The sequence below is a fragment of the Bos mutus genome, chromosome 9, assembly GCF_027580195.1.
Source record: "Bos mutus isolate GX-2022 chromosome 9, NWIPB_WYAK_1.1, whole genome shotgun sequence".
Taxonomy (NCBI): Eukaryota; Metazoa; Chordata; class Mammalia; order Artiodactyla; family Bovidae; genus Bos; species Bos mutus.
Genome location: NC_091625.1, coordinates 33,270,174 through 33,296,921, shown reverse-complemented (window position 1 = coordinate 33,296,921; position 26,748 = coordinate 33,270,174). Strand labels below are relative to the sequence as shown.

Here is a 26,748-nt window from a genome sequence, read left to right as displayed (position 1 = left end):
TTTTCTTTGGCCACACGCAGCTTTTGGAATTTTAGTTCCCCAACCAGTGGTGGAACCCGTGCCCCCTGCAGTGGAATCACAGAGTTCTAACCACTGGACTGCCAAGGAATTCCCACAACTGTCATTTATTAAGACCCTCTTTTTGCCATTTCAAAGCCTAGGCAGAGAAAAAAAAAATGGAAAAAAGGTTTGTTTTGGAGATAGGACTAAAGTTTCTTTTTTCCTCCTCCTTGCTTCTTTTTCCAAATTTTCTTTTACTGAGCATTGCTTTGCTGTTCGAAAATTCTAAAAATTAAAAAAAAATTCTATTCTATTCTAAAAATTCTATTACTGGACAAGAGAAATAAATAATAAAGCTTCTTGAAAATCAGAATATTGACAGAAATCTCTTATCACTTCCTGTCTCTGATAGTAAAAGAAAACAGAGGAAAAACAATTAGAAAAGAGGAGAAGAAAAAGTCTTTTGGGAAAAGCACACAAAATCCTTTGGAAATAGAATGAATTGATTATTACAGCCAAGAAACTTTTGCCTTCGAAGTGACAATTGTAGCAAAGTAAGGTTGAAGAGGCGATCAGAGAAGATTTTCAATATTAGGAAGAGTTTCTAAGAGCAATCTGCTGAAGCCACATGGGGAAATTTAGGTCTTCAATTTTGGGGGAAAGAGTTTCTCTATATAATCTTTTGCTTAAAACACTTTCAAATTCCTTCAGCAGGGATAAACACAGCAAGACACGAAGTCACAACGGTGGGGCCCCCAGGACATAGGAAGCTTTCCCTCACTGGTAGGAATTCACGACCAAGTTCCTCTGAAAACGAAAGAACTTTTCTTCCATTATTACAAACAAACAAAGATAATAGGCCTAGTGTGATGTCATATTTTCATCCGAGTCAGTAACAGTTTTGAACAACAAAAATATTTTCTATATGTGATATGAGGGTGATCAAGTGACAGATGAATCAAGTTACCTGTGGCTCTAAACATCTCTCCATTGTACCCCCATCGTTTCACTAGCAATAAAATACTAAAACAACAATAATAAATAGAAAACCTGTCTATTTTCCCATACTGGTTAATGTGAGGAGAAAACACCTGCCCATTGCAATCCCACAAAAATGGTTTTAATACAGGGTCACAGAAAATTCAATGGTTTTATAGCCCACTATAAAACAGCTCTTTGTCTTTTCCCCCTAATTCCCGAGTGTCACATTTAACAAAACAAGGAAACTACAGATAATAGAGGTGTTTGCAGATTAGCCTTTCAAGCCATAAATAACATAGGGTTTTGCTCACCTACAAATATTAAGGCAGCTTATCAATGTTTAAGTGCCTTCCTCTTTGTAATAGTTGCTAACATTTTAACCCAGGCAAATTGGGAATTTTTTCTCTCCTGTCTTCTTACATTGACAGAGTACACATTCATAAGGTTCTATGATCAGATTTCACAGTATAAAAAGTGAGGCATCGCCTGAACACTCGCCTGCTACGTGAGAGGCCCTGTTTTGGGAGATGTGTCTGCTCTACGCTTTCCTTGCTCTGCTCTCTCTCTGCTATGGTCTCGATCCTCACTGTCCTGGACGATGCAGCTGTGACTCAGAGCAGTCGGTGCAATGCTACAGGCTAACGGAGGTGCCATCGGGCATTCCTTCCACCACCAAGAAGCTCTACATCAGCCATAGCAAAATTCAACACCTTCAGGTAATCACTCATTCTCCTGCAACTTTATTTTGTGAGACAGGGTGAAGGGGTGACTGTGGGGTTGTTAAACTTAATGTAAATAATCAAAACTTAAAAGCAATGATTATGAAATTGTGTTGCTGTACTAGCTACCTGTTTGCTCTGTGTAGTGAGATGGGTATGTGCCTCTGGATATTTCATTTTAGTTAAGGAGCCCCCCCAATAATAAAATAATATTTTGTTTTAGTTTTTTAAAATTTTAATTATGTTGTTGCAGAGTTAAAGTAAAGTAATGATTCTTAACAAAAAGAGTTTGAGAGCATTGGTTTCTTCGTGTCCCCATTTTAAAAAGAATTTGGGCGAAAAAACATACTTTTGTTTATGCCATAGAAGGCAGATGATACTTATAACATTATAAGGCTATCAAGATAAACACAGCATGTGAGAATTATTCATACAAACCCTACAAACCAGCCAGGCATTAATATCTTTATGGAAACTTATACAGAAGAAATACACGTTTTTGTTTTGCCACATTACTGAAATTCTCATTCTATGTGCTTTTATTTTTTAATTTATTTATTTTTAGTTGATCTATGTGCTTTTAATTATGGCGTTTATTTTCATGCTTTCCTATTCAGAGGGCACTTGAAAAGAGTGCTATAGATCTGTCTGACTTGTATAACATGAAGAAACTTGTTTTTGACCTTTGGTATTTTGAAAGGTATCAAGAGACTAGAGTTCTCATTTTAGTTTTCTCACTAGCGATAGAATTACCTTAGGCAAGCAGTTAAAAAAAAAAATCTCTGGACCTTATTTGTTACTTTTATGACATGAGAAGGCTGGATTAGATTGGGGATCCCAGGAATTTTCTAAATGGAAAATTCTATGACTCTCTGGTCACTGCTTCCCCCTCATCAATCCAAACCTTAAGATAAGGAAATACCTGTGTATGATCCAGATGCAGAGACTCAGCAAGGGAATGTACTTTTCCTTCAAACAGAGACACCTCCCTGTCCCCTTGTTTTATTTGGTCAAGAAATTTTAATGTAGGTGCACACAAACCCTGGGAGTTTGAAATATGTGGCATGGTATTTATTTCGAGGTTCAATAAGCACCACTGCCTAGTCGTCATCTGTTTACTTTCCTCTTCTAATCCAGTAGTGCCTAATGCCTGTCAGGTCTCAGAATTCAAGCAAGACACCTGGTTAAAGGGCAAAATGCTTAAATATTTGTCCTGAGGACTTGAGATACTGAGAGGTGGAGTGTCAACGAAGCCTGGTAATGATCCCCCACTGCTGCTCTGCAGTCAGTAAAATGAAATTATGTCTCTCATCAAACTCACTTACTGATTGAGTTCATTTGTCACTGGTTTAGGTTCACTGAACAGCAATATTGATTGGTTTAGGTTCATTGAATAGCAATATTGCCACTTCCCTGACTTTAACCTAGTTAATTATCTCTAGAAAGGACTGTTCGCAGAAGAAAAGTTGAAGAAAGAAAGGACTGTTTGGTGAAGGAAGTAGAAAGTTCTGAGCAATAATACTTTTCTTTTCCCTTTTAAAAATCCTTCAGGCTTTAAATGACCATATTTTACTTGCATTTAGTGAATGCAATGTTATTCTGTTTATCTGGTTTGAATTATAGAATTGGGTGCCTGTATTTTAAACAAAAAGACTTAAAATGGATCTACAGATTAATAACAATATAAACTATATACACACACACACACACACACATACACGTACATATATACACATACATAACATATACATGTATGCATGCATGCATGTATATATAAACATGCATACATGTTTATATATACATATATATGTGTATATATACCACAATTTTAAATGTGTCTATTACTTGTTCATATGATTCAATTGTCTTTGGGTCTGTGAATGCTGTGGTTGAGACTGGAGATAAAAGATGAAAAATTCAGTTCCAGGAGTTTCTTAGTGGCCTAGTGGTTAGGATTCTAGGCTCTCAACTGATGTGGCTCAGGTTTAATCCCTGGTTGGGCAACAAAGATCCTACAAGCCACCCAGTACAGTCAAAAAGATAAAAAAAGTATTAAAAATTCAGTTTCTGCCCTCAAGAAAAGAGGGTTTTATTCATCCTTTTATCTGTAAAAATCCATACTTCTTTGAGGTGCACATCATCAGACAATAACACTCTGTTTGTTCCTCTGTGAGTTTTATACTGTGCCCCTGTCTCTTTCATCCTAAGTCTCCTAGTCTTCCTCTCCATCCTAAGTTCTGCATCTTTTGGGGTGCCTTTAGCGTTCAATATCCTAGTCCCACACTTCCTTGAACTCACAAAAATTATCTATCTACATTTGCAGTTCTCCACAGCTGTCTACTCTCTTGTTTATATCATAATCCTCTTTATACCTGAAATTTTTCTAGTCAAAAATCTTGAATTCCCATATGCGCTCTCTTGTCATTATCTCCTTTCTATTCAGCTGCCACATGCTGCGCTTATCATTCTACCTCATGGAGACTTCTAATCCTAGATCTACCCACATTCTCTCAGATATCAGTCCATTTCTTATTTATCTTCTTTCCCTACCCCTTCCCCTTTTGCATCCCACAATTGTGACCCTATGGACTGTAACTCACCAGGATCCTCTGTCCACAGAATTCTCCAGGCAAGAATACTGGAATGGGCTGCCATTCCCTCCTCCAGGGATCTTCCTATCCCAGGAATTGAAACTGCATCTCCTGTGGCTCTTGCATTGCAGGCAGGTTCTTTACCAATTATCTCAACACTTATTCAGCAAAGCCTCAGTCTCTATTTAACGTGACCACTTTCCTTTGTTTCTCCTATACCTGGACAGCTGGTGCTGCTGGAGAGGATCATATCTGGTGTCATACCCAAGATAACTTTTACCAAACCCAAGGTCACGACAATGCATGCCTGTATTTTCTTCTAAGAGTTTTGCAGGTTTAGCTCTAACATATAAAGAACAAATAGAAATGTCTTTGGGGTTCTCCAGTGACTCAGTGGTAAAGAACTTGCCTGCAATGTAAGAGCCACAGGAAATGCAGGTTCAATTCCTCAGATGAGAAGATCCCTGGAGGAGGGCATGGCAACCCACTCCAGCATTCTTTCCTGGAGAATTCTGTAGACAGAGGAGCCTGGCAGGTTACAGTCCATAAGGTTGCAAAGAGTTGGACATGACTGAAGCAACTTAGCATGCATACAGAAATGTCTTTCTGGTGGCAGTCAATGAAAATAATTATTTACATATATCTTTTGTGGAAGAGAAGAAGGTACTTCAGATTCTTCTTGTGTAAGAAATGTATAGGGACTTCCCTGATGGCCCAGCGGGTAAGACTCTGTGCTCCCAATGCAGGGGTCCTGGGTTTGATTCCTGGTGAAGGAACTAGATACCTGGTGCCGCAACTGCAGTCTCAGTGCCGCCCCCCAGTTGTGTCTGGCTATTTGCGACCCCATGGCCTGTAGCCTGCCAGGCTCTTCTGTCCATGGAATTTTCCAGGCAAGAATATTGGAGTGGGTTGCCATTTCCTCCTCCAGGGGATCTTCCCCACCCAGGGAATGAACCTACATCTCTTGGGTCTCCTGCATTGGCAAGCAGATTCTTTACCACTATCCCATTTGGGAAGCCCCCAATTAAGATGTACTGCAGTCAAATAAATAAATACATATTTTTTAAAAAGAACTATATAGTTTATCAACAAGGGAGAGGTTATGAATTCTTTTTATATTCTCTCCATACTTTGCAGAATTTTTAAATTTTTTACAGAGAACAAATGTTGCTTCGATGATCAGGAAAAATTCCAACATAGTTTAGAAAACGCCTTGCTGGCTTGGTTCACATATGTCTGAGGCAGTCACTGTGAACGTGTCGGATTCCTGTGTGCATTTGACCTAAACAGAGCCTAAGGAAGTCCTGTGACCCTCTAGTGCTTGGAGGGGGAGCTTCCCAGAACTGAAAACTGAAACAAAGCCTTTTCATGGAGAGACCAGCAGAATTGGCCCCTCTGCTCTGTTTCATTTTACTTGGCTTGCTTTTTTTTTCTTTAACTTTTCATATTATATGGTAACTTCTATCTCCATAAGTATTAGGTTCACCAAACTGTAAAACTGTGATGGCAGGAATTTTACTTAGCTAAGCTTTCTAAGCCTGTTTTTCTTTTTTTCCCCCAAGCCTAATTGTTAACACCAAACCACACTTGCCTTGCTTTTTAACCAATGTTGACAAATGGCCAACAGTCCCAAGGTTAGCTCCAGGGCAAAAGCATCTCTTTCCACATCTCTTGAGCACAACCCTGCTCAGCCCACGGAAATGGAAAAAACAAGTCTGGCAGATTTTTTTTTGCCTTTGTCAGCTCTGCAAACTCAACTGATAAGTTGAAAATCAATGGGTGTCTTTCTCATTGTGGCACCAGAACTCTATACACTTCAGCTAAATTCATGTTATAAACAGTAAAGTTAAAAATATATGTGTGTTAACATTTCTCCAAAGAAGACATACAGATGGCTAACAAACACATGAAAAGATGCTCAACATCACTCATTATCAGAGAAATGCAAATCAAAACCACAATGAGGTCCCATCTCACACCGGTCAGAATGGCTGCGATCCAAAAGTCTACAAACAATGAATGCTGGAGAGAGTGTGGAAAAAAGGGAACCCTCTTACACTGTTGGTGGGAATGCAAACTAGTACAGCTACTATGGAGAACAGTATGGAGATTCCTTAAAAAAACTGTAAATAGAACTGCCTTATGACCCAGCAATCCCACTGCTGGGTGTACACACCTAGGAAACCAGAAGTGAAAGAGACACATGTACTCCAATGTTCATCGCAGCACTGTTTACAATAGCCAGGACATGGAATCAACCTAGATGTCTGTTGGCAGACGAATGGATAAGGAAGTTGTGGTACATGTACACAATGGAATATTACTCAGCTATAAAAAAGAACACATTTGAATCAGTTCTAATGAGGTGGATGAAACTGGAGCCTGTTATACAGAGTGAAATAAGTCAGAAAGGGAAAGACAAATATTGTCTATTGACACACATTATGGAATTTACAAAGAAGATGGTAACAAAAACCCTATATGAGAGACATCAAAAAACACACAGATGTAAAGGACAGACTTTTGAACTCTGTGGGAAAAGGTGAGGGTAGGATGATTTGAGAGAATAGCATTGAAACATGTGTATTACCATATGTTAAATAGATGACCAGCGCAAGTTCGATGTATGAAGCAGGGCACTCAAAGCCAGTGCTCTGGGACAACCCAGAGAGATGGGGTGGGGAGGGAGGTGGGATTTTCAAGATGGGGGGACACATATACATCCATGGCTGATTCATGTCGATGTATGGCGAAGACCACCACAATATTGTAAAGTAATTAGCCTCCAATTAAAATAAATAGATTAATTTTTTAAAATATATGTGTTAGGGTAATAAACCTGGATTGGAAGCCCAATCTTTCCACTTCCTAGCAAGAAATACTTGGACAAATTGTTCTGTCTTCTTGAGCTTTAGTTTCCCTCAGTGAAAAGGGAATAATCATGTTTACACACAGAGCTTTGTAAACATAAGCGTTGTATGTGCCAGTTCCAGTGACATGGATGAACCTACTGGCTGTTATACAGAGTGAAGCAAGTCAGAAAGAGAAAACAAGTACTGTATATGAACACATATATACAGAACCTAGCAAAATGGTACCGATGAACTTATCTGAGGGCAGGAACAGAGAGCAGACGTAGAGAGAGGACTTGTGGACACAGCAGGGGAAGAGAGAGGGTGGTACAGCGTGAGAGAGTGGCACTGACACATATACACTACCAGATGCAAAGCAGATGCTAGTGGGGAGTGGCTGGATGACACAGGGAGCTCAGCCCGCTGCTCTGTGACAACCTACACGGGCGGGGTGGGAGGGAGGTTCAAGGAGGAGGAGACGTAAGTATACTTAGGCTGTTTCAGTTGTTGTACGGCAGAAACCAACACAAAAGTATAAAGTAAGTATCCTTCAATTAAAAGACAAAAGATAAGCATAGTAAATATTTAGAAAATGGTAGGCCATTTTAACTAATAATCAGTTCAGTTCAGTCGCTCAGTCGTGTTCCACTCTTTGTGACCGTGGGATTGTAGCACGCCGAGCCTCCCTGTCCATCACCAACTCCCAGAGCTTGCTCAAACTCACGTCCATTGCATCGGTGAGGCCATCCAACCATCTCATCCTCTGTCATCCCCTTCTCCTCCTGCCCTCAATCTTTCCCAGCATCAGGGTCTTTTTAAAGGAGTCAGTTCTTCGCATCAGGTGGCCAAAGTATTGGAGTTTCAGCTTCAGCATCAGCCCTTCCAATGAATATTCAGGACTGATTTCCTTTAGGATGGACTTGTTGGATCTCCTTGCTCTGCAAGGGACTCTCAAGAGTCTTCTCCAACACCACAGTTCAAAAGCAACAATTCTTCGGTGTTCAGTTTTCTTTATAGTCCAACTTTCACATCCATACATGACCACTGGAAAAACCATAGCTTTGACTAGACGGACCTTTGTTGGTAAAGTAATGTCTCTGCTCTTTAATATGCTAAGTTGGTCATAGCTTTTCTTCCAAGGAGCAAGCTTCTTTTAATTTCATGGCTGCAATCACCATCTGCAGTGATTGTGGAGCCCCCCAAAATAGTCTCTCACTGTTTCCATTATTTCCCCATCTACTTGCCATGAAATGATGGGACCAGAAGCCATGATCTTCGTTTTCTGAATGTTGAGTTTTAAGCCAACTTTTTCACTCTTCTCTTTCACTTTCACCAAGCAGCTCTTGAGTTCTTCTTCACTTTCTGCCATAAGGGTGGTGTCATCTGCATATCTGAAGTTATTGATATTTCTCCCAGCAATCTTGATTCCAGCTTGTGCTTCATCCAGCCCAACATTTTACATGATGTACTCTGCACAGAAGTTAAATAAGCAGGGTGACAATATACAGCCTTAATGTACTCCTTTCCCAATTTGGAACCAGTCTGTTGTTCCATGTCCAATTCTAATTGTTGCTTCTTGACCTGCATACAAATTACTCAGGAGGCAGGTCAGGTGGTCTGGTATTCATATCTCTTGAAGAATTTTCCACAGTTTGTTGTGATCCACAACAGAGGCTTTGTCATAGTCAAAAATCAGAAGTAGACGTATTTCTGGAACTCTCTTGCTTTTTCGATCTTCCAATGGATGTTGGCAATTTGATCTCTGGTTCCTCTGCCTTTTCTAAATCCAGCTTGAACATCTGGAAGTTCACAGTTTATGTACTGTTGAAACCTGGCTTGGAGAATTTTGAGCATTACTTTGCTAGAGTGTGAGATGAGTGCAATTGTGCAGTAGTCTGAGCATTCTTTGGCATTGCCTTTCTTTGGGATTGGAATGAAACCTGACCTTTCCAGTCCTGTGGCCACTGCTGAGTTTTCCACATTTGCTGGCATATTGAGTGTGGCACTTTCACAGCATTATCTTTTAGGATTTGAAATAGCACAACTGGAATTCCATCACCTCCACTAGCTTTGTTTGAAGTGATGTTTCCTAAGGCCCACTTGACTTCACATTCTAGGATGTCTGGCTCTAGGTGAGTGATCACACCATTGTTATCTGGGTCATGAAGATCTTTTTTTGTACATTTCTTCTGTGTATTCTTGCCACCTCTTCTTAATATCTTCTGCTTCTGTTAGGTCCATACCATTTCTGTCCTTTAATGTGCTCAGCTTTGCATGAAATGTTCCCTTGGTATCTCTAATTTTCTTGAAGAGATCTCTACTCTTTCCCATTCTATTTTTTCCTCTATTTCTTTACATTGATCACCGAGGAAGGCTTTCTTATCCCTCCTTGCTATTCTTTGGAACTCTGCATTCAAATGGGTATATCTTTCCTTTACTCCTTTGCCTTTTGCTTCTTTTCTTTTCTCAGATACTTAAGGCCTCCTCAGACAACCATTTTGCCTTTTGCATTTCTTTTTCTTGGGGATGGTCTTGATCACTGCCTCCTGTCATGAACCTCCATCCACAGTTCTTCAGGCACTCTGTCTATCAGATCTAATATGTTGAATCTGTTTGTCACTTACACTTTATAATTGTAAGGGGTTTGATTTAGGTCATACCTGAATGGTCTAGTGGTTTTCCCTACTTGCTTCAATTTAAGTCTGAATTTGGCAATAAATTCTGAGCCACAGTCAGCTCTCTGTCTTGATTTTGCTGACTGTATAGAGCTTCTCCATCTTTGGCTGCAAAGAATATAACCAATCTGATTTAGGTATTGACCATCTGGTGATGTCCATATGTAGAGTCTTGTGTTGTTGGAAGAAGGTGTTTACTATACTCTGTCAGCCTTTGACCTGCATCGTTTTGTACTCCAAGGCCAAATTTTCCTGTTACTCTAGGTAGTTCTTGACTTCCTACTTTTGCATTCCATTCCCCTATAATGAAGAGGACATGTTTTTTGTGTTAGCTCTAGAAGGTCTTATCGGTCTTCATAGAACTGTTCAACTTCAGCTTCTTCAGCATTACTGGTCAGGGCATAGATGGATTACTGTGATTTTGAATGATTTACCTTGGAAACAAACAGAGATCATTTTGTCACTTTTGAGATTGTATCCAAGTACTGCATTTTGGACTCTTGTTCACTATGATGGCTACTCCATTTATTCTAAGGTATTCTTGCCCATAGTAGTAGATATAATGGTCATCTGAGTTAAATTCACCCATTCCAGTCCATTTTAGTTCGCTGATTCCTAAAATGTTAATGCTCATTCTTGCTGTCTCCTGTTTGACCACTTCCAATTTGCCTTGATTCATGGACCTAACATTCCAGGTTCCTATGCAATATTGCTCTCTACATCATTGGACTTTATTTCCATCACCAGTCACATCCACAACTGGGTGTTGTTTTGGCTTTGGCAAAAGTAATCTGCATTCACCTGATAAAGGGAAAAGGTTCTCTATGCTTAATAACATAAAACGACTATTCCCTGGATTTAGTTAAGAATATGACTGGTATTTACTATGTAGGCTAGTCTATATACTTTATATATAAAAATGGAGACAAATTGAAGCTCCCACACCACAATTTGTCCTCAGAGAAACTGTCCATTCAGATTCATGTCATCTCTGAGACTGGCTGCATAGTCAGCTGTCTTTTTAGGGTTTGTCATCAAGCAGATAGAAGTGGAGGCATTTGCAACATCAAGGTCTTTTTTTCGGGACATCAACAGTCCCAGAGGTGCAAATCAATGTGTAGAGTCATTTGTGACTTAATATGAAAGAAAGCCTAGAAAAAGGCAATTTAGAATGAAGAATAGATTAAACACCCTGCATCTTGGACAGGTCATTTATTTTATTTTTATTTTTTGGCCTCATTGCTTCAGTTCAGTTCAGTTCAGTCACTCAGTCATGTCCAAATCTTTGCAACCCCATGGACTGCAGCACACCAAGCTTCCCTGTCCACCAACTCCCGGAGCTTGCCCAAACTCATGACCATCTCATCCTCTGTCATCCCCTTCTCCTCTCACCTTCAATCTTTCTCAGCATCAGGGTCTTTTCCAATGAGCCAATTCTTCACATCAGGTGGCCAAAGTATTGGAGTTTCAGCTTCAGCATCAGTCCTTCCAATGAATATATAGGACTGATTTTCTTTAGGATTGACTGGTTTGTTCCTCTTGCAGTCCAAGGGAATCTCAAGAGTCTTCTCCAACACCACGGTTCAAAAGCATCAATTCTTCAGCATTCAGCTTTCTTTATAGTCTAACTCTTACATCCATACATGACCACTGGAAAAACCATAGCTTTGACTAGATGGACCTTTTTGGTAAAGTAATGTCTCTACTTTTTAATATGCTATCTAGGTTGGTCATAACTTTCCTTCCAAGGAGCAAGTGTCTTTTAATTTCATGGCTGCAGTCACCTTCTGCAGTGATTTTGGAGCCCAAGAAAATAAAACCCATCACTGTTTCCATTGTTTCCCCATCTATTTGCCATGAAGTGATGGGACTGGATGCCATGATCTTCGTTTTCTGAATGTTGAGCTTTAAGCTAACTTTTTCACTCTCCTCTTTCACTTTCATCAAGAGGCTCTTTAGTTCTTCTTCACTTTCTGCCTTAAGTGTGGTGTCATCTGCATATCTTAGGTTATTGATATTTCTCCTGGCAATCTTGATTCCAGCTTAAACCTTCCCTTATATGGAAGATTTGTACTATATAATCTCTAAAATTTCTGCTTTTCTAAAAATACGATCTGTGTCCAGATCTTGTGTCTCATTTGAAAAACATTAATTATAGACCACAGGCAGCAGACAATGTATTAGAAAATGATGAGTTGAGGAAGAAAGGGCTTTGGAGTTCTGTAAACCCTGTTGAAATTCAAACTTGCAGGGTTATGAAGAGAACTAATAATAACATGTAAAAAAGCACATGGAACTTGTAGATGCTCAACAAATTCAAAAACAAAAAGTACTATTCTTGGGACTATGACTAATTAATGCATCTGATTAATCATTAAGAAAATATCAAATGTTAGCAGCAATATATAAGCCAAGGCAGCTGCCAAAAATTTTATGATTAAAAATATTTGTTTATTGAATTTTTAACACGAGATTCTTCAAATAGTGTACCATTTTAGGAGATGCTTTAAAATATACCATAATTCACATCACAGGTCCTCCTATAGTATAATCACATATAACAAATATGTGCTGCAGAATTAACCCACTTTGAAGGTATTAACTGTATACTGGTATTACAAAAGGGTTCAACTGCACAATTAAATCAACATTTAGAAGCTGTAGACAGTAAGACATAAAATTGTGCATTGAAAATTCCAGCTTAACTGAATTCTAAATCAGGTTGAAAATTTTGTGAAGATTTATTAAGCTGAGGAAAATCTGGAACAATTCTTCATTTACCTAAACATGATTTTACTCGAGAAACAAATACCAAAAATTACACCATCCTAAAAAGGAGGTAGATGTCAAGCTAGGAGTTTGGAGGGTATGTGGAAAGATAGGGGTGCTTAAACTTGCAAACCATGGAGAAAGTGTATCAGATTCCTAAAATCGAGGAGAGGAATTGCATTAGGTCTGGGGTATATGCATGAATGGACTCCTTGCTCTACAGACATGGAGACACGTGTATCCTATTTGTTTCTTCATGAATCTTTTTCATCAATGAAACAAAAATTGGGGAGTGGGAACAAGGAGACTAGTTTTCCAAACTATAATATACTTGAAAATGTCTTTCTAATAGGCCCATCCAACTGATAGCAGTATCTAGGACATTAAATTTTTTTTACTTTTAATGCTTAAAATTGTTTAAATGTAATTTAATAATTTTAAACATCTAGACAATGTGAAATGTAGATAGATAATGAAAATTCCCGATAACCTTACCTTCTAAGAGTTAGCAACTCTAGTTAACAGCTTAGTGAAATTTCCAGATTGTTTCCTTTTTGGCTGTTACAAGATGATGCAACAAAGAACATCCTGTCGCACACATCATTGTGCAATTTGTAAGCACTTCTACCTAGAAGTAAACTTGCTGGGTCAAAGAATACACAGCAAAAGTTGGCCAATTTTATGTCTATCAATAGTATATGAAAGTGCTTAAAATATTTTAGACCTCTTACACTGCTGCTGCTGCTAAGTCGCTTCAGTTGTGTCCGACTCTGTGCGACCCCATAGATGGCAGCCCACCAGGCTCCCCCGTCCCTCTAGCAGGTGTGAATAAAAATGGTCAGGACCTGAGTTTCTATCCTTTTCCAAGAGATAATTTAAAACCACATGGAGCCCAGCCTGTGCTCTGTGATGACCTTGAGGGAGGGAATGGGGTGGGGAGGGAGGTTCAAGAGGGAAGGGGTATATATCAGATCAGATCAGTCGCTCAGTCGTGTCCAACTCTTTGCGACCCCAAGAATCGCAGCACGCCAGGCCTCCCTGTCCATCACCAACTCCCGGAGTTCATTCAGACTCACGTCCATCGAGTCAGTGATGCCATCCAGCCATCTCATCCTCTGTGTCCCCTTCTCCTCCTGCCCCCAATCCCTCCCAGCATCAGAGTCTTTTCCAATGAGTCAACTCTTCGCATGAGGTGGCCAAAGTACTGGAACATATATGTATATAATTATGACTGATTCATGTTGTTGTATAGCAAAACCAATACAATGTTGTAAAGCAACTTCCCTCAAATTAAAAAAAGTTTCATTACTTAAAATTTTTTTTAATTTGAGAGAAGTTGCTTTACAATATTGTATTGGTTTTGCTATACAACAACATGAAGAATCCCAGAGACGGCGGAGCCTGGTGGGCTGCCATCTGTGGGGTCGCACAGAGTCGGACACGACTGAAATGACTTAGCAGCAGCAGCAGCAGTAATAAAATAAAATAGATCCTGAAGGAAGAAGCTGAAGTATCATTAGTATTGAATGGAAACATATATGCCTTTTTAAAAATAATAATCCTAATTTACTGCTTTTCTCCTCTTTTCCCCATCCCTGCTTTTTTTTTTTTTTTAATAGCTCTCTAACTTTACCCGAATGTTAGCTCTAGAAGATTTTCTTCTGCTGGCCAGTGGAACAGAGTCAGTAGAAAACGACACTTTCAAAACTCTGAGTACTTTGAAGACCTTGGAACTCTGGAAAAATAAGTTAAGACGGGTCCCCCGTGCTCTCCCAGCCAGTCTTGAAGTGTTAAAACTAAATGATAATTCAATATATGTCCTTCACGGATCTGATTTTGAAGGACTGAAGAAATTAAAAATCCTTGAACTGAAAAACAATCTGATCTCTTCTATCTCTCCCAGCATGCTCTCCTCCCTTGTCAGTCTGCAAAACTTGATGTTAGACGCCAACAACATCGAGAATGTGGAGGGACCGCTGGCACTTCCCCATCTGAAACATCTGAGCATGGAAAATAACAAGCTACATCTCATACCAGCTAGCTTCTTCACTTCCCTTCAGTCTCTGCAATTTCTCAGTTTCAGTAGTAACTTTCTGACTAAAATTCCTATTAACCTCCCCAAATCTTTGCTCTCTTTAAAAATGGAGAGAAACCGGCTCAAAGCGGTGAGGTTTCGAGATATGAAACACTTAGAGAATCTTTCCCACCTTTACCTGTCAGAAAACTCACTCTCTTCCATCGAGGGGGCACAGCTCCTTGCCAATTTAACAACCCTTGAGGTGTCCCAAAACCAACTTCAGACGTTGCCCCTCCGACTACCAGCCCGGCTACAAAAGCTGGATATCAGCAATAATCTGATTCGGAAAGTTACCGCGCAGGATTTCCGGGACCTCCGAGATTTGAAACACTTGTTTCTGGACAACAACATTGTCAGCTTGTTTGAAGCTGGAGCCCTGCAGAAGTGTTCCCAGCTCTCCAATCTGGCCTTGGAGCAGAACCTACTCCTGTCTATACCTCTGCGGTAAGTGAGCTTTATCATCTGTGGAACTTACCAGAGAAGTCTTCCAAAGATGGGGGCAACTAAGTACATTATACAAGAAAGAAAAGTAGTCCAAGTAAATGTAATTTATCTGATTAAAGCTATCCAAGGGTTCAGAGGCAGAAGTTTTAAACAAGGGTTTGGAATCTCCAGCCCTCAAGCTGACTCCTGCACTAACTTACCTTGCCTGTGGGACAAGATACCAACAGATCTATATTAGAGATCTGTATTAGAAACAACTGCAGCTTCAGGGAAGTATGCTAACGAACATCACAGGGGGCTATTACTTGTAAAAATGTGTTCTGGTTTTCTAAGCTATGGCCTGGATCCAGCAACAGGCGCACTAGGCATGTGCTTAAGGGGGTGCATGCTTAGTCCTGTCTGACTCTTTACAACCCCATGGACTGTAGCTGCCAGGTTCCTCTGTCCATGGAATTTTCCAGGCAAGAATATTGGAGCAGGTTGCCGTTTCCTACTACAGGGGATCTTCCTGACCCAAGGATGGAACTCGTGTCTCTTGCATCTTCTGCATTGGCAGGCAGATTCCACTGCACCATTTGGGAAGCAAGGCATGTGTTTAACACTAGCAAAGCAAGGACCCCAGGAAAAACTGAGGGGGAAAATGTAGTAAGACATTTATATTTTTAAAAGCATTGAAATAGTTTATAAGGGAAAAATCAAAATCTTGAAATCTAACATTGTATTTATTTTGAATTATGCATTTAGGAGTCATTTGTTTTTCTCAGTGCTGTGGGGTGCTGCTTAGTTTTCTGTGGGCCTGTTTGTGAGTGTGTGAGTCAGTTTGTGTTGGTCTTACCTTATGTTTTCAGTTGTTTCTTTTATTCTCTTTGTCTCTCACACACAAACACACATACATCCTCATACTCTGGCGCTTAATAAATTTTTTCCAAATATCCCTACTTCTATCTCCAACCAACTGTACTTGTTCCCCTCTAACCAAAGTCATAATCTGTTACTAATATGTTCATGTTAATTGACTCTATTTAACTTTTATCCCATGTTTCACATTTTAAAGTAGAATAAAAATAGAAGAGTAAGTACTATTATTCTCCTTAAAAAGATACTATGTTGTTTATTAAACAGCAGATTCTTTTTCTTTGTGGGGCAGTGGTCTTTGTGGGGCGGTGGGCAGGGTGTGCAGGGGTGGGAGTGTTCTAGACACAACAGCCAGTACAAAGGCTCTAAGGCTAGAGCATGTGGTCAGTATTTCAAGACTCTCATTCTTAAGACCAAGATCATGTCATCCGGTCCCTTCACTTCATGGCAAATAGATGGGGAAACAATAGTAACAGGGGAAATGGTAATGGGGAATGGTTCAGTTCAGTTCAGTTCAGTAGCTCAGTCGTGTCTGACTCTTTGCGACCCCATGAATCACAGCACGCCAGGCCTCCCTGTCCATCACCAACTCCCAGAGTTCACTCAGACTCACATCCATCAAGTCAGTGATGCCATCCAGCCATCTCATCCTCTGTTGTCCCCTTCTCCTCCTGCCCTCAATCCCTCCCAGCATCAGAGTCTTTTCCAATGAGTCAACTCTTCGCATGAGGTGGCCAAAGTACTGGAGTTTCAGCTTTAGCATCATTGCCTCCAAAGAAATCCCAGGGCTGATCTCCTTCAGAATGGAATGGTTGGATCTCCTTGCAGTCCAAGGGACTCTCAAGAGTCTTCTCCAACACCACAGTTCAAAAGCATCAATTCTTCAGTGCTCAGCCTTCTTCACAGTCCAACTCTCACATCCATACATGACCACAGGAAAAACCATAGCCTTGACTAGACGAACCTTTGTTGGCAAAGTAATGTCTCTGCTTTTGAATATGCTATCTAGGTTGGTCATAACTTTCCTTCCAAGGAGTAAGCGTCTTTTAATTTCATGGCTGCAGTCACCATCTGTAGTGATTTTGGAGCCCCCCAAAATAAAGTCTGACACTGTTTCCACTGTTTCCCCATCTATTTCCCATGAAGTGATGGGATTGGATGCCATGATCTTGGTTTTCTGAATGTTGAGCTTTAAGCCAACTTTTTCAGTCTCCACTTTCACTTTCATCAAGAGTCTTTTGAGTTCCTCTTCACTTTCTGCCATAAGGGTGGTGTCATCTGCATATCTGAGGTTATTGGTATTTCTCCCGGCAATCTTGATTCCAGCTTGTGCTTCTTCCAGTCCAGCATTTCTCATGATGTATTCTGCATATAAGTTAAATAAACAGGGTGACAATATACAGCCTTGACGTACTCCTTTTCCTATTTGGAACCAGTCTGTTGTTCCATGTCCAGTTCTAACTGTTGCTTCCTGACCTGCATACAAATTTCTCAAGAGGCAGATCAGGTGGTCTGGTATTCCCATATTCCCATGGGGAATGGTAACAGGTTTTATTTTCTTGGGCTCCCAAATCAGTGCAGATGGTGACTGCCGCGATGAAAGTAAAAGATGCTTGCTCCTTGGAAGAAAAGCTCTGACAAACCTAGACAGAGTATTAAAAAGCAGAGATGTCACTTTGCTGACAAAGGTCCATATAGTCAAAGCTATGGTTCTTTCAGTAGTCATGTACAGATGTGAGAGTTGGACCATAAAGAAGGCTGAATGCTGAAGAATTAATGCTTTTGAACTGTGATGTTGGAGAAGACTCTTGAGAGTCCCTTGGACAGCAAGGAGATCAAATAAGTCAATCCTAAAGTAAATCAACCCTGAATATTGATTGGAAGGACTGATGCTGAAGCTGAAGCTCCAGTACCCTTTGGCTACCTGATGTGAAGAACTGACTCATTGGAAAACACCCTGCTTTCTGGGAAAAATTGAAGGCAGGAGGAGAAGGGGATGACAGAGCATGAGATGGTTGGATGGCATCACCAATTCAATGGACATGAGTTTGAGCAAACTCTGGAAGATACTGAAGGACAGGGAAGCCTGGTGTGCTGCAGTTCATGGGGTTGCAAAGAGTCAGACATGACTGAGTGACTGAACAACAACATTCTTGTTATTTAAATAATTTCTCTACTATATTTTCGACTACTGCATGCTCCTCCAAAAAATATGCATCAAGTAAAAAGTCACAAAACAGGTTAGGGAGTAACTATCTCACCTAAGGATTCTCAGCAGGCTCTGACAGCCATGGACAAAACTGTGAACTTGGTGAATTTTTCTATTCAGGTGACTTTTAGAAAGCATTTGGGGGAGTAATCCTGCTAAGTTTAATGAGTGAAAAGTAGCTTAATTATTCTTAATTACTTCTGACAGAGTATCTGTGTTTTAATAAGTGACTACAGAAAGCACAATGCTTTTACCCAACAGAATGTATAATGGGTTTGCAAGCCTGCTGCCTAAAACTCAGCATTCAAAAAACTAAGATCATGGCATCTAGTCCCATCACTTTATGGCAAATAGATGGGGAAACAATGGAAACAGTGAGAGACTTTATATTTTTGGGCTCCAAAATCACTGCAGATAGTGACTGCAGCCATGAAATTAAAAGACACTTGCTCCTTGGAAGAAAAGCTATGACCAACCTAGACAGCATATTAAAAAGCAGAGACATTACTTTACCAACAAAGGTCCATCTAGTCAAAGCTATGGTTTTTCCAGTAGTCATGTATGGATGTGAGAGTTGGACTATAAAGAAAGCTGAGAGCTGAAGAATTGATGCTTTTGAACTGTGGTGTTGGAGAAGACTCTTGAGAGTCCCTTGGATCGCAGGAGGATCCAACCAGTCCATCCTAAAGGAAATCAGTCCTAAATATTGATTGGAAGGACTGATGCTGAAGCTGAAACTCCAATACTTTGGCCACCTGATGTGAAGAACTAACTCATTTGAAAAGACCCTGATGCTGGGAAAGACTGAAGGCGGGAGAAGAAGGGGACGAGAGAGGATGAGATGGTTGGATGGCATCACTGACTCAATGGACATGAGTTTGAGCAAGCTCCAGGAGTTGGTGATGGACAGGGAAGCTTGGTGTGCTGCAGTCCATGGGGTCGAAAAGAGTTGGACATTTCTGAGCCACTGAACTGAACTGACTGAAGCCTGCTGCTGCTGCTGCTCAGTCGCTTCCGTCCTGTCCGACTCTGTGCAACCCTATGGACTGTAGCCCTCCAGGCTCCTCTGTCCATGGAATTTTCCAGGCAAGAATACTGGAGTGGGTTGCCATGCTCTCCTCCAGGGGATTTTCCCAATCCAGGAATTGAACCCAGGTATCCTGCGTTGCAGGCAGATTTTTTTTTTTACCACTGATCCACCAGGGAAGCCCTTGCAAGCCTGAGCTAACCCTAATTTTCAAATCTGATTTCACAATTTGGATAACTTTTAAAAAGCCCATTCATGCCTAGACCTCACTTCAAACCAGTTACGTCATCACCCCAGGCATCAGTATTTTTAAAAAGCTCCCCAGATGAATTTAAGGCATAGCCCAGGTTGAGAACTACTGGGAAAGGACAATGAGGCAAGTAATGAGCGACCAGGGGGTAGCTCATGGGTATGCCCATGAGGCATAAATGAAGCCACACAGCTCTCTACTCTGTCAGAGAACTTGGCCTGTGTTCTTATAGAAAGTGATTTTTAAATTCCCGTCATGACCACCAAACCCCTACTCTGCAATTTTTCTTTGAATTGGAAATTTGGAAGGACCCCAAAAAGTTTTTCCATGGTTTCCCTCCTATAAAGAATTAAAGTACAATACTATCTATTCCTTGGGCTTCCCTGGTGACTCAACCATAAAGAATCTGCCTGCTAATGCAGAAGATGTGCATGTGTTCCCTGGGTCAGGAAGATCCTCTGGAGGAGGAAACGGCAACCCACTCCAGTATTCTTGCCTGAAAAATTCCATGGACAGAGGAGCCTGGCAGCCTACAGTCCATGGGGTCGCAAGAGAGTTGGATATGACTGAGTGACTCAATCACAACTTAGAATTTAGACTACCCAGAACCTGGGTCTCACTTTTTGCTGCTTCTCATTTCACCAGTCTGCAGCTCAGGGAACAAAGATAAGTTACACCATTCCTTCATTATTCACAGTTTGGGTAATTCAAATCCAGAATAGCTTTCTACAACCAAATGAAGCCAGTTAGCATTTTTTTCTTACACTCAAGTGCCATTTACTGACAAAATGGGGGTGTGCCTCTTTTTACGCTAAGAAGGGGTATTGCCCAAAGAACAAACAGCATTTCTAAACACTTGTTTGTCTTAAAATCAGGGCTACATTTTTATAGAAATCAGATTTATAAAGACAAACTATATCAAAGAAATAAATGACTGCCAAATGCAGGAAATTACTGATTTCTCTTATAATACCATTTTGATTATCCATAACAACATGAAAGAAAAAAAGATACTTCTAAGAACAGGTACAGTTTTTGGCTACCCAGCTGATAATTGAATAAGTGTGTTTGTTTAAAAGAAAAGCTTGGCTTGCTCATTGTCCTTAGTTAACATTTTTATGTGACTTCTGTGCAGTGAATACTTGGAAAATCAGAAGCTTTAAAAAGCTAAATAACTGGGACTTCCGCAGTGGCCCAGTGGTTAAGACTCCACTTCCAATGCAAGCGGCATGGGTTGAATCCCTAGTCGGGGAACAAAGATCCCACATGCTGTGGATGTGGCCAAAAAAAAAGAGCTAAATAATTTACCTGAAGTCACATACTAGTAGATAGAATAGCCAGAGTTAGAACTCAAAGTCTTAATAAGTAGACTTGACTCTTGAGTTTACCATATCTTTCCTCAGCTGCTGTGCCCCTTGTACCCTCAATAGTTCCAGAGCCTTGGTTGCCGCATCATCACCAATTAACAGTCCATTTTTTGGGGGGAAAAAAAAAAGCTACACACAGATTTTCTGTATAACTTTTCGAGATGTAAGCTGGATAAGCTGGTGTGTGCACAAAGTTAAATTCTCTCAGGGATTAATTTCAAACTGAATTTAACTATGGATATCAATTTGAAAATTGTTAATTGTATTAACAACAGACTTATTAAGAGAAAATGTCTTTGCAGAAGCTTATACCACACTTAAAATGTATGAAGTGATTTTCCCTGGTAAATTAACCTATTTTGTTAGGTAAATTTAATTCCAAATTTTAAAAAAGTCACTTTAAACAAGCATGACTTTAAAATATTCAAAAGCACAAATACTTATGTATGTATATATATTATATGGTTTAGGAGATGAATACAAATATAAAATACATAAACATAAATATATACAACTATAAAATGTAAATATCAAAGAAAAAAACCAAGGACAAAATTTAGGCTAAGTGCCAGTAACCATGGGCTTCCCTGGTGGCTCAGATGGTAAAGAATCTGCCAGCAATGTGGGAGACTAGGGTTCAATCCCTGGGTTGGGAAGATCCCCTGAAAAAGAAAATGGCTACCCATTCCAGTAGCCTAAAAGATTAACCTTTTAGAATTAAATTCATCTAAAAATAACACTATAACAAACAAAAGGTAATATTGTTGTAAAATATGGTTAAATTCATTTGTTTCTTTCTGTTTGGCATAGCAATCATATGACTGAGACCACCATAAAAAATTCCAGTGAATACTAAAAAGCATGAAATAGAATACATTCACATGGCATGGAGATAGCATTTGGGTGGTATTTTTCAGGACCTTTTTTCCCATAAAACTTTTTCGCTTATTGCACTTCATAAAGAGAATGAAGTGAAGTGGCTCAGTTGTGTCTGACTCTTCGCGACCTCATGAATTGTAGCCTATCGGACTCCTCCGTCCATGGGATTTTCCAGGCAAGAATACTGGAGTGGGTTGCCATTTCCTTCTCCAGGGGAACTTCCCGACCCAGGGATCCAACCCGGGTCTCCCAGATTGTAGGCAGACGCTTTACCGTCAGAGCCACAAGGGAAGCACTTAATGGAAAGTTGTTGACTCAGAGAAAGATTTTCAGTTCACAACTGTGATCCTTTTTATTTTTATCAACAGTTGTTAGCATGAAATTTTTCAAATTGGTAGCCACAGTTAAATTTTTTTTTTCTGATTATACAGCAATACCTGTTCAAGGTTGAAAACTTTGTGTGCTGAGAAACAAAGGAGTCATCCATAACTGCTCAATCAGAACCCATGTCTAGCCATAAGTTGTTTTTATGTATTTCAAATCAATTTTGTCTTCTATTTTCCCCATTTAACATTATTGTGTAGCTTTTTTTTTTCTGTTTCTTTATTTTTTTTGTTTTATAAATATCACTATGGACCCAGAGATCTTAATTCATTCAGTGAGTTATGGTTATTTATAGTTGCTAGTCTCTTTTGATGCTCAAATTTCCTTAATAGGAGCCTCTCCAAGCTGGTTCCTGTGTTCATGGGACACAATTCCATTATCTCTATTTAAAAAAAAAAATGGTAAAACACACATAACATAAAATTCACCATGTTAACCATTTTAAAATGTACAATTCAACATTAAGTATATTTGCACTGTTGTGCAACCAGCGTCCAGAACTTTTTCATCTTGTGAAACTGAAACTCTGTACCCATTAAACAGCTCATTTCCCCTCTCCCTAAATCCCTGACAACCACTATTCTACTTTCTGTTTCTATGAATTTGACTACTCTAGACATCTTATATAAGTAGAATCATACAGCAGTTATCTTTTGAAGTGAAGTGTTTGTCAGTCAGTCGTGTCAGACTCTTTGTGATCCCATGGACTGTAGCACACCAGGCTTCTTTGTCCGTGGAATTATCCAGGCAAGAATACTGGAGGGGGTTGTCATTCCCTTTTCCAGGGAATCTTCCTGACCCAGGGATCGAATCCGGGTCTCCTATATTGGAGCAGATTCTTTAACGTCTGAGCCACCAGGGAAGTTATCTTTTTATGACTGGCTTTTTTTCCCACTTAGCGTAGTATCCTTATTCATGTTGTAGCATGAGTCAGAATTTCCTTCGTTTTAAGGCTGGATAATATTCCATTGTAGGTACTAATATTTTGTATTTTGCTTACTCATTCATCAATCAATGGACATTTGGATTGCTTCCACATTCTAACTATTGTGAATTTGACATGGGAGTATAACATGGGTGCATAAGTATCTCTTTGAGAACTTCTTTTCGATTCTTTTGAGTTTATACACAAAAGTGGAATTGCTGGATCATATGGCAATTGTATTTTTAATTTGGGGAGGACCACCATACTGTTTTCCATATCATCTGTACCATTTATCCTCCCATCCACAGTGCACAAAGGTTCCAATTTCTCCACACTCTTGCTAACACTGTATTTTTGGATAGCAGCCATCATGATAGGTGTTCCAGCAATCTCTGAACAATTCATTGCGTTCTGGTTCAGATGTTCTAGCTTACTTTGCCCCAGACATGGAATTAGCCATTTTTTCAAGATTTTCACTGGAGGAGAAAAATATATGAATATAAAATAGAAGAAATCAGAGGATTAGAAAATAAGTCCTATGAGAAAGGGTTAAAGATCAATAGGTAAGACTTGGGTTTGTACTTTAAATTATCTTTTCAAAATAAAGCTTGTTTTCTAGCTTCAGAGGGAACAGAACGGTGCAGCAAACTTGGATGTTGCTCAGTCTGAGTTGCCTCGGCAGTTTGGAATGACGGTCACAGCCTCCTCTCACATCCTGTTTCCATGCTTTTTCAGGCTCCCAGGAACCTTAGCCAGGCTGGACCTAAAAGGCAATGCCATCCAGGATATTGCTGAGAGGGAGGTCAAGGATCTGAAGCAGCTTCAGGTTCTAAACCTCAGGAACAACAGGCTTTCCGCTTTAGACCTCAAAGCCCTGGAGGTGCTGCCTCGCCTCCGGCACCTGTATCTGGATGGAAATCCATGGAATTGCACCTGCAGTCTCCTGAGAGCCAGAGAGGTCCTGAAGGCCAAGGGCACAGATGTGAGGGGAGGACAGTGTGTGGCACCAGCTGAACGACAAGGGGAGAGCTGGATGTCTTCCAAGAAGATCATGAAGCAATGTGAGCATCACTTACATCTGACCGAGAAAAGCAAAGAGACCAAAAAGAAACCAAAGCTGGAGGAGCACGCCAGCATCAGAATCAATGTGGATGATGATTATTATGATTATGAGATAGATTAAGGATGAGCTTTGTTTGCAGTTTAGAAAAAGATTTTGTTTCTTTCTTTCTTAAAAGTAGACCTCATTTTTAGAGCAGTTTTAGGTTCATAGCAGAATCGAGAGCAAAGTACAGAGATTTCCTGTATACCCTCTACCCCTACACAAACATAGCCTCCTGCATTACTACATGTCCCACCAGACGTGGAACATTTATTACAGTTGATGAACCTGTATCAGCGCATCATAATCACCTAAAGTCCACAGTTTACATTGGGGTTCACTTTTGGTGTTGTACATACCATCAGTCAGTTCAGTCACTCAGTTATGTCCAGCTCTTTGCGACCCCATGGACTGCAACACGCCAGGCCTCCCTGTCCATCACCAACTCCCAGAATTTACTCAAACTCATGTCCATTGAGTCAGTGATGCCATCCAACCATCTCATCCTCTGTCATCCCCTTCTTCTCCCACCTTCAATCTTTCTCAGCATCAGGGTCTTTTCCAATGAGTCAGTTTTTCTCTTGAGAGAAGACTTTTCTGAGAGTTCAAAAGTATCAATTCTTCTGTACATACTATGGGTTTGGACAAACATATAATGACATGTATTCACCATTATAGTATCACAGAGTAGTCTCACTGCCCTAAAAGTCCTCTTTGCTCCACAAAAAATGCTTTTTAATGTTCAATCTGTTAAGCAGAAATATATAATACATTTAGATATGCAATAAGTTTAAATAAGTTTTTCTCTGTTTTTTTAATGAATGAAATGACAGTTAAGTTGAAATGACGGTTAAGATAAGTTGAGGTGGAAGGAGTAATGTAGAAAAGATCAACATTCAGAAGAAGATGTAAATTCCTACCATGTTAAAAGTAATTTGTGTTTTATACTGAAACCTAGACAAACAGTAATGCCCAATAAAATCGCCATCTAACTTCCTGCAAATTGAGCAGATCGTTTTCTCAAATAAAAAGTGATGATTTCGTATATGAAGCTGGTACCTAAAGGCCTATACTATACACGTTTGCTTACAAGAAATAAAAATGGACTCTAACTTCAAGCAGGAAATAATTTATTGAAAAGATTGGGACTAGCTCACAGAATCAAAGGAAAAACTGGAGCATATGGTAAGGATGGAGATCAGGTTGGGCCCCAGGGAAAAGAACGTAATGGAGAGTCCCTGAGCTTTTTCAGGGTTCTCTCTGCAGAACGAAGTGTTCCACTATTATCAGTGTTATTAATAGCTCCCCTCTTCTCAGGAGTCACATCCTCAGAGGGAGAGACTAATTGTTCTAGCTTGAGTCACATGTTTGCCTTTAACTAAGGGACAGAAGCCAAGGCTACTTTGACAGTCTCCCCACGACCAAAGGGAAATCAGAAAGGGAAATGTAAACTGGCAGTGTAATTACCTCAGATGTCCCTGTACCAGGCTTCCTGAAAAGAGCATGCTTTAGTTACATTCAATTTTCTCAGGGGACCATAGTCTCTGCTGTGCCTCCCTTGTGATTATCTGCATGCATTTGAGAGCTGCCTGACAGAGGATATAGGTGTGACTGTGGGATAATTTTCTATCAACCTACCTGTGAAAATGTGCTGTGTGCTTAGTCGGTCAGTCATGTCTGAATCTTTGCGACCCCATAGTCTGTAGCCTGCCAGGCTCTTGTCCACAGGATTTTTCAGGCAAAAATAATAGAGTGGGTTACCATTTCCTCCTCTGGGGACTTGTGAAAATGATCTACTTGCAAATAAATTTAAAACCCCATCAAAATCAGCTGCTGTTCTAAACAGTAAAATTTATCAGCTATAGTTTTCTACAAAGATTTTCATCAAAATTACAAAGAAAGAAACTGTAGCGATTGAGTGGATGAGCAAAGATGCCCATAAGAAGCTAAAACTTTCTCCAGAATGCTATGTTTTAAGTTAATCTTTTGGCACGTTTTGCATTACTTGCTTTATATCCATATTTTCTTCTCCCCAGATCTTTATAACATTGATATTCCTTGGAGAAGAGCCTACTAATATTGTTGTTTCTAGTACTCCTTGGCACATTGACAGGTATCCCAAATACATGTGCACAGATGTGCAGAAATCAGGGAAGTCATATGGTTTTCCTTGCCATTGTGTGGAGCTTCAATTCTTCTAATGAGTTAGACCACAGTTCTCTCTAACAAAGATGAATGATGCTTTGTGTGTAATGATTTATATGATTTATAAATGATTTATACTCGCTGACTGCATGGATATTGATAATCAGAAGTCTCACGCAATGAGGACCTTGGGAAAGAATCTAGTCTTGTACAGGTGAGGGAGTTCAGGCTCACAGGGGTGAAGTGACTATTCAGTTCAGTCGCTCAGTCATATCTGCCTCTTTGTGACCCCATGCACTGCAGCACACCAGGCCTCCCTGTCCATCACCAACTCCCAGAGTTTACTCAAACTCATGTCCACTGAGTCGGTGATGCCATCCAACCATCTCATCCTCTGTCATCCCCTTCTACTCCCGCCTTCAATCTTTCCCAGCATCAGGGTCTTTTCAGATGAGTCAGCTCTTCACATCAGATGACCATTGTGACTATTGGGTCCT

The 26,748-nt window shown here is 40.1% G+C and overlaps 1 protein-coding gene across 1 annotated transcript; it reads left to right on the top strand.

Annotated features, from left to right (window-relative positions):
* The first annotated feature begins 1,499 nt into the window (after window positions 1-1,499).
* LOC102267798 (nephrocan-like) lies at window positions 1,500-25,966 on the top strand. The gene is made up of 3 exons (XM_005900055.2): window positions 1,500-1,697; window positions 14,207-15,108; window positions 23,740-25,966. The coding sequence occupies exons 1-3, from the start codon at window positions 1,509-1,511 to the stop codon at window positions 24,185-24,187; spliced, it is 1,539 nt and encodes a 512-aa protein (XP_005900117.2). The 5' UTR covers window positions 1,500-1,508; the 3' UTR covers window positions 24,188-25,966.
* Window positions 25,967-26,748: the final 782 nt, after the last annotated feature.